At 38.8% G+C, this 8,521-nt stretch overlaps 3 protein-coding genes across 3 annotated transcripts in view; 2 read left to right on the forward strand and 1 right to left on the reverse strand.

Moving 5' to 3' along the window:
• LOC108253866 overlaps positions 1–1,835 on the reverse strand; it is a 4,705-nt gene extending 2,870 nt beyond the window's left edge. The window contains exon 1 of the mRNA XM_017448569.2: positions 821–1,835. Coding sequence (XP_017304058.1) covers positions 821–1,240 — 420 coding nt within the window. The 5' untranslated portion in view covers positions 1,241–1,835. The remainder of the gene's footprint in view (positions 1–820) is intronic.
• A 2,200-nt stretch (positions 1,836–4,035) lies between these two features.
• LOC113472091 lies at positions 4,036–7,959 on the forward strand. Its single transcript, XM_026831662.1, has 2 exons — positions 4,036–4,294; positions 7,036–7,959. Exon 2 carries the CDS (start codon positions 7,192–7,194, stop codon positions 7,858–7,860), a length of 669 nt encoding a protein of 222 aa, XP_026687463.1. The 5' UTR covers positions 4,036–4,294; positions 7,036–7,191; the 3' UTR covers positions 7,861–7,959.
• On the forward strand, positions 4,779–5,822 carry LOC103520622. Its single transcript, XM_008485723.1, has one exon. The coding sequence runs from the start codon at positions 4,779–4,781 to the stop codon at positions 5,820–5,822; it is 1,044 nt and encodes a 347-aa protein (XP_008483945.1).
• Positions 7,960–8,521: the final 562 nt, after the last annotated feature.

Here is an 8,521-nt window from a genome sequence, read left to right on the forward strand (position 1 = left end):
GAAGACTTTAGCACTCGTTATCACAGAAATGAGAAAAGAAGACGAAGAGGACATCCCTTATTATCCTTTGAACTCCCCCAAGGAATATGGTACCATTTCCAAGAGCTGGCCCTTCAGGGTATTTCTGAAGGGCTCAGGTCCAAGAGATCTTAGCTCCTTCGGAAGTTTATTGTAATATTTTATACCCTCCCCAAGAAAAGATCCATCCATGATTTTGTTAGAACTGTTAATAATGTTGTTCTTATATTTTGTATTATAACCATGAATATCACTTCTCTTGGTGAGGGTAGGAGCAACTTTATGGATAAGACAACAGGAGTCCAGGATTACCTGGGCATAAATAGTGAGAATACCATATTCCTTGAAGAGAGGTCTACAGGATGTTCGGCTGCCGTACCCGAACACAGCACGTACGGCTCTCTTCTGTAAAAGAAAAACAGATTCAAGTTGAGGTGAGAATCCCCAGTACACAATAGCATAACTCATTACACTATGGAAGTAGGAGAAATAGGATAGGAGAGCAGCTTTGCAGTTAATGTTCCTACGAACGGAGTTGACAGCAAAGACAGCTGTTGCCAGTTTTGGAAGGAGGTTATCAATGTGGGATTTCCACTCAAGTTTTCTGTCAACTACCAGTCCTAGGAACTTAACTTCAGTTGTAGGAGAGAGGGAAAATTTAGGTGTTTTGATGGGGAGGGATAAGGATGAAGATGAAAGAGAAGTAGTAGAATTAGGATCAGCTGTTACTGGCGAAGCAGAACAGCCCGGAACTTTGACTTTTTGTTGCCGGTTAGAGAGGTGGGATTGAATCCCAGTTAATGTTCCTACGAACGGAGTTGACAGCAAAGACAGCTGTTGCCAGTTTTGGAAGGAGGTTATCAATGTGGGATTTCCACTCAAGTTTTCTGTCAACTACCAGTCCTAGGAACTTAACTTCAGTTGTAGGAGAGAGGGAAAATTTAGGTGTTTTGATGGGGAGGGATAAGGATGAAGATGAAAGAGAAGTAGTAGAATTAGGATCAGCTGTTACTGGCGAAGCAGAACAGCCCGGAACTTTGACTTTTTGTTGCCGGTTAGAGAGGTGGGATTGAATCCAAAGAAGAGCATTACCTCTGATGCCGAATGAGGGAAGTTTAGACAGGAGAAGCGCATGATCTACACAGTCGAAAGCCTTAGTAAGGTCGCAGAAAATACCTATGGCGTGGTGATCAATTGCTAGCATCCTGTCTAGTTTTTGCATAAAATGCGCCACGGCATCAGAGGTAGAACGGCCATGTCGAAAGCCAAACTGCTGCTCCACCAGTAAGTTGTGATACTAAAGGTAGGCAGAGATCCGGAAAGCAACAAGCTTCTCCAAGATCTTACCACAGTTATTGAGGAGAGAGATTGGACGGAAACAGTTAAGGTCAGAAAGAGAACCCTTCCCCTTATGAAGAGGTGTTATGACAGCATGTTTAAAGAGTTTAGGAAAGGTGGAAGATGTGAAGGAAGTGTTGAATATGAAAGATAGAGGACCTGCAATAATGTGGATGACTTTTTTAATAATAGTCATAGGAATGTCATCTTCCCCGCATGATGTTTTATTTTGCATGAGACTAACTATCTTTACTATCTCGTGAGGAGAGCAAGGAGCGAGAGAAAAAAAAGGAGGTATAGTAGGGGAAGTGAGTGGACGAGGTGGGAGAGAAGATGTAGGGAGTGATGAGGGGGGGTGCGGATTGACTAGGCAAGAGGAATAAGAGAAAGTAGAAGAAGAAGAAGTAGAGGAGGAAGAGGAACAAGAAGAAGAAGAAGAAAAGGAGAAAGTAGGAGAAGAAGAAGAAGAAGGAGAGGAGGAGGAAGAAGAAGAAGATGAGGAAGAAGACGAAGAGGAAGAAGAAGAGAAAGTAGAAGAAGAAGAGGAAGAAGAAGAAGAGGAGAAAGAAGAAGAAGAAGTAGAGGAGGAAGAGGAACAAGAAGAAGAAGAAGAAGAAAAGGAGAAAGTAGGAGAAGAAGAAGAAGGAGAGGAGGAGGAAGAAGAAGAAGATGAGGAAGAAGACGAAGAGGAAGAAGAAGAGAAAGTAGAAGAAGAAGAGGAAGAAGAAGAAGAGGAGAAAGAAGAAGAAGAAGAAGAAGTAGAGGAGGAAGAGGAACAAGAAGAAGAAGAAGAAGAAAAGGAGAAAGTAGGAGAAGAAGAAGAAGGAGAGGAGGAGGAAGAAGAAGAAGAAGATGAGGAAGAAGACGAAGAGGAAGAAGAAGAGAAAGTAGAAGAAGAAGAGGAAGAAGAAGAAGAGGAGAAAGAAGAAGAAGAAGAGGAGGAGGAAGAAGAAGAAGAAGAAGAAGAAGAGGAGAAAGTAGAAGAAGAAGAGGAGGAAGAAGAAGAAATTTCTTTGGCGACATTGATCCAATAGCTATTAAATATATTTGCTACTTCTGTTGGGTTTTCAATTTGAATATTGTCGCTTAGTTTTAGTTTCAGTGGGTCAGGAGTTTTCTTTTTATTATATTTCGTATGAGATTTGATCACATTCCAAATTGTTTTTATTTTCTTTTGCTTAGGGGCTTTTTGTATCTGCTGTACAGTATACAAACACTTGGCCTCCCCAACCACTTTTTTCAAAACATTACAATAGGTACGGTAATAAGATAGGAAAGAAGGATTGTCAGTGTGTAAGCTCAGATAAAAAAGAGAGCGTTTGTTTTCGCTTGATACACGGATACCTTTAGTAATCCATTCTTTCCTTCTTTTCCCGCCTAAAGAAATGCCCTTATAAGGGAAGTGGTAGTTAAAAAGAGAAAGAAACAACTCGTAAAAGTAGGAAAGCTGATCATCGACATGGCAGATTTGGTAAATAGAAGAAAAATTGGTTTGAGAGAGAGAATGTAGAAAAGCTTCAATTTGTTTGGGCGAAAAAGTTCTTTTTAGTGCTTTTTCTCTCTGAAATGCCCTTATAAGGGAAGTGGTAGTTAAAAAGAGAAAGAAACAACTCGTAAAAGTAGGAAAGTTGATCATCGACATGGCAGATTTGATAGATAGAAGAAAAATTGGTTTGAGAGAGAGAATGTAGAAAAGCTTCAATTTGTTTGGGCGAAAAAGTTCTTTTTAGTGCTTTTTCTCTCTTCACTAATCCATCAACAGTAAACTTTATAATCTGGCCATGTTTATGATCACCGATTCCACTGAAGATGTTGTTTTTAATTTTGTTATTTAAAAGTGTAGGTGGAAAATTTGTGAAGATGTTATCGATGCAAGTAGACGTTTCGGAGGTGACGCGGGTAGGAGTGGAGATGGCAGGTTTAAAATTGTACAGATTGAGATTGGAAATCAGTGTTTGCCTTTGTTTAGTGTCTTTAAGGAGGTCAATGTTTGTATCTGAGCAGATTATAGCGTATTTGAAGGAGAAAACTTTCTGTAACAGGCGGTCTAGACGATCAAAGAAGACTTCAAAACTAGATTTTGGGTTATTTGAGCGATATATTCCTATGACGACAAGTTCTAGAGAAGTAGATTTGATTGCCGTGTATTCGAAACTGAATAGAACTGGATCAATGTCGAAAGAAAGAGGAGAAAAGTCTAGGATATCTCTTGTGAAAAGCGAGACCCCGCCCCCCCTCTTCACCCTCTTGTCAGACCTGAAGTAACTAGCTGTGTTGACATAGCCAGGTAGGTTTATACAGGGGGCATTTTTGGCCGTCATCCATTCTTCACCCTCTTGTCAGACCTGAAGTAACTAGCTGTGTTGACATAGCCAGGTAGGTTTATACAGGGGGCATTTTTGGCCGTCATCCATGTCTCAGTAAAGCAGATTATATCGGGCAGAATGCTATGGTTATCAGATATAGTTTGGAGAAAAACTTCCACTTTAGAGATCTTCCCTTTCAAACAGAGACTTTGAACATTGTGATGAAGAACGGAGAAGATATTTTGGTAGATTTTGTAATTTTTTGTATAGGACTAGGTTTAGATTTTTCTATTGATTTTTGTTGAAGAGAGACACTAGATTTCTTTTTACTTATAGATGACCTGGGTGAGGGAGTAGTTGATTTTTCCGTCAACGCCTGGAGTGATGGTAAAACCCCAATTATATCCATTAAAAACTGGACCACGAAGATAATATTTACGTTAAAAAATTCATCAGAACAGGTTGGCAACAGCGCCTTGACTTAGACAGTTACCCAAAACTATAGCTCCTCAATTTATTGCACAAAAAAAAACCTATTTAAACAGTGTTTTTTGCAGTTAAATGTGTGTCAAAGTAATTTTTTAGTGTTTATTCTTCATAAGAAGCACACCAGTCATCAGAAATCAAGATGGGTATGTGAAATTAACGAAATTAAAGCCGAAACTTTTACTAGCTTAAAACAGATACAAGTGAAGAAAAATATCATCTCAGAATCCATTAGAGAGAGACAGAGATATTGTCAGAGAGAGAGGTCGAATAAAAATCGAGTGGTGGGAGATAAGCTGACTGATAAGAGGACCATTCCTCGATACGAACGCATGCGCGAGATTTTCAAGTCGTAACCACCGAAATACCACGTTGCCAAACCAATACCTCAAGTAAGTGACGGTAACGAGTGACCGGGTAGGTACTGGCACTGCCGGACAATAGTACACGGCAACGAAGTCAACGAACCAAACCACTATAAAACGCCTAGAATAAAGTACCTGCATGTAACCCCTGCAAACAAACAGAGTATGCAAGGTGCCAGTCGCCCAAAATAAATTTAGTAGGTACCTAGTCCACTTTGTCTCGGCCTATATCTCTGAACTTTGTACCACAGAAGACATAGTCAACATGTCAACAGAAGACATAAATAGAGAGAAGCTAATAACAGATAGCTCCAATGACCCAAATCTTGCCAGTATACTTTTGAATGTATGTGATCAAATAAAAGATACAAGAGAATTAATCAAAGAACAGGCAGGAAAATTAGAGCAAAAATTTACAGACGAAACTAAGAAGATCAATGAAAATATCGATGCGAAACTTTCACCCTTGGCAAACGATGTTTCAAATATAAAATCAAAAGTTCAAGTCTGCGAGGAAAAAATTTCAACTCTAGAAAAGGAGAAGAGAAAACGAAACATCCTAATACATGGGCTAGAAGTACACGAAAAAGACTCAAGACAGATCGAGACCCATGTTAAACAAATTTTGCAGGAAAAACTTGAAATAGGGGTGAAAAATGAAGAAATAGACTTCATCAAAATATTGGGCAAAAATAGAAAAGGCCCTATTCTACTCGGGTTAACAACATGGAAGAAAAAAAACGAGATTATTAGGAGTTCTGCAAAACTTAAAGGCTCTGGAAAAAATATTGGGGAAGATTTCCCTCCAGAGGTCCTAACAAAACGAAAATCTCTTATCCCAGAGATGATAAGATACAGAAATAAAGGTCACCATGCAGTCATCAAATATGACCGATTATTTGTAGACAAGAAACCGGTGGAAAATTCAAGTACAAGTGAAATTCACCCAGAATATGTACACCAGATGGAAGTAGACCATGACGAACAAGCTTCAAAATACACTGAAGAAAAACAGGAGAGAAATAAAAGAATGCTATCTGAATCACCAGAATCAAGCAACACAATACAAGTACCTAAAGGCCCTCCTAAAGGCAAGAAAAAAGTTAAGCTCGGCCTGGAGAAAGCTGCATCCTCAGGAAACCTCTTGTCCTATCTAAAGAAAAGAAATAAAGAAAATAATGAAGAAGAAGGTGATAAAGATTCAAATAGAGGAAAAGATAAGGAAGAAACTAACCTAGAAGAGAATGAGAATAAAGTCCAGAATCAAGAACAGAACGAAGACCCAAACCAAAAGGAACCAAATGAATAGCAATCAAAGAAAACAGAAATAAAAATCGTAAAGGTGGATTTCCACCAACGCGATTTTTGCCACGCGACAGAGTCGCGCGACAAAAATCGCATAGTGGAAACGTGTCGCGCGACACGAAATAAAGTCGTGCGACCATGCGACTTCTATCCGATGAAAGTCGGTCCGGATCAAAGGAATGTCGCGTAGCAGTGCCAGTGGAAACGTGTCGCGCGACTCTTCATTTTAGTTTGTTCCTTATTATGAGTGGGAGTGCTTTAATTTTTAACAGGTCACGTCGCGCGACAAATGTTGCAAGTGAAAACAGGTCACGTCGCGCGACATTGTCGCGCGATTTTGTCGCACGACAGAGGTCGCGTTGGTGGAAATCCACCTTAACATGGAATTGTCAAGGACTTACTAATTGGATCGATCTACAAGAAGAAAAATCTTTTGATAAATCACACATTATAGCATTAGTAGAGACTTGGGCCATAACTGAAACAGTAATACAAGACAAATCTATTACAGAAAATTACAATATATTACACTGTAAGGCAACAAAAGAGAAATCGAGAGGACATGCAAGTGGTGGCATTATACTCATGATTGAGAAAACATTCGACTACAACATCATTGAAGTTTGCAATATGTGGATCTTTGTGACAATAAAAAATGTCCAACCAGAAGTTATAGTCGGTGCCTTGTACTTTAATCCGTCTTATAACATGCACATTTGTGTGGAAGAGTTAGAAAACACACTAGATAGAGTAGAAAATGAGTACCCAGGAAGTCAACTGGTACTTATCGGAGATTTCAACGCCCGCACAGGCTCAAACCAAAAAGAAGACGAGGAAATCTTATTTGAAAACACCAATGTAAATACGAACAGACTTTCACTAGACAAAGAAACCAACACAAGAGGAAGAATTTTGATCAACCTATTGAACTCACATGGACTATACATTCTTAACGGAAGGACACCAGGCGATGTTCCGGGTAGTTTTACCTTCATCCGTGGAAAAGCTAAAAGCGTGATTGATTACGTATGTACCAATCTAGAAAACAGGAAGAGAATGCCCTAGGCATTAATCCCGCCCCTGAGTTAGGATTTTTCAATTTTTTTTTCTTTCTTTATTCAATTTTAAAAACCTCGGGGCTCGAACCAAGGTCCATAACTGGGAGAGCAACATAACCATGTATCAAGCAATTGTTAAATCAACGCTACTTTATGCAGCTGAGGTATGGGCCCCTAGGTACCAACAAAACCTAGAAAAAGCTCAGATGCCGTTTTTTAAGAACTTACTTTACCTACCAAGAACAACACCCAACTACCTACATCATCAGAAGAGAAACGGGCTCAAATAAAATCAGCACAAACGTCCTAGAAAAAATGCTGAAGTGGTGGATTAAATTACTAGAAATGCCGGATACTAGATACCCCAAAATGTGCTACGAAGAGCTAAAGAGAATCGAATATTATGAACCTCTAAAAAAACAACATAACTGGGCAGCTCAGATTAGACAAGAATTATTAGATGTCGGCAAAGAAGAACTTTACAACAGTGTATCTACCGAAACCGTGAAACAAGAAATAGAAAATATCCTTCAAATACATAGACAAAAAAACATGGAAGAAGATACCAGAAGAATAACCAGTTCCAGTTACAGCACGCAGTACAAAAACATTTCAAACGGACCTAACATAGAGAAGTACCTTACCTTTGATTTGAGGACGGGAGTGATCAGGACAGTTAGCCACCTACGAGTAGCGTCAGATGAAAGAATTCAAATCTATACAAACAATTGTTCATACGTGGTGAACTCGACCGAGAACTGTACGCTCTGCAACCTAAAGGAGAGAGAAACTCTGGAACACATCCTGCTGAAATGTCCTGTATATGCCGAGGCTCGAACCTGGATAAGACCATACATTGAACGGGAGAACCCGTTGCAGTCACTCATCAATCTCCTATGTTTAGACTCTATAGAAAAAGTAACCAGACTCGGCACGTTCATTTCAAATTGCATGAAAATTAGATCATTTATTATCTTTGAGTAGAAAGGAGAATACGGGTTCGAATCCCAATCTCCCAGACAGTAGGTAATCCGAAATATAACTTAACGTTCCAACTGGATTATATGACAATTATTTCAACATAAATTTTGTGACAGACAGACAAACGACACCGAAGCGAATACAATAGTCCGTCCTTTATACCTTTTTATTACTAATCGAATCCCAATCTCCCAGACAGTAGGTAATCCGAAATATAACTTAACGTTCCAACTGGATTATATGACAATTATTTCAACATAAATTTATTTTATTAGGTACTATTGTTGTTATTGTTATTATTATTATTATCTTCATCATTGTTTTCATTAAAGCCATAAGCCAACCTTTTACTTTTAATTGTATGTTTGTAAACCTAAGAAGTTGAAACAAATAAACAATATTTTCTATTCTAGTCTATTCTAAAAAATTCATCAGAAGGAAAGGGAAAACCCATAACTTCATACTCGTTTGGAAATGTGAATACCAAGACCCAATGCCCACGAGTTTTTAGATGAAAAAAAACCTCATCATCTGACAACACTGAAATCTTCACTTCACTTCCCGCGAAAATCAAGCGCGCCGGAAGGCGCGAATTACGTAAGTTGGAGAACTTTTGCAATAAAAGAAAACATTATAAATTCAAGAGTTTATTTTAATTTGAATA

This window comes from Diaphorina citri, unplaced genomic scaffold (assembly GCF_000475195.1).
Source record: "Diaphorina citri unplaced genomic scaffold, Diaci psyllid genome assembly version 1.1 scaffold3853, whole genome shotgun sequence".
Classification (NCBI taxonomy): domain Eukaryota; kingdom Metazoa; phylum Arthropoda; class Insecta; order Hemiptera; family Psyllidae; genus Diaphorina; species Diaphorina citri.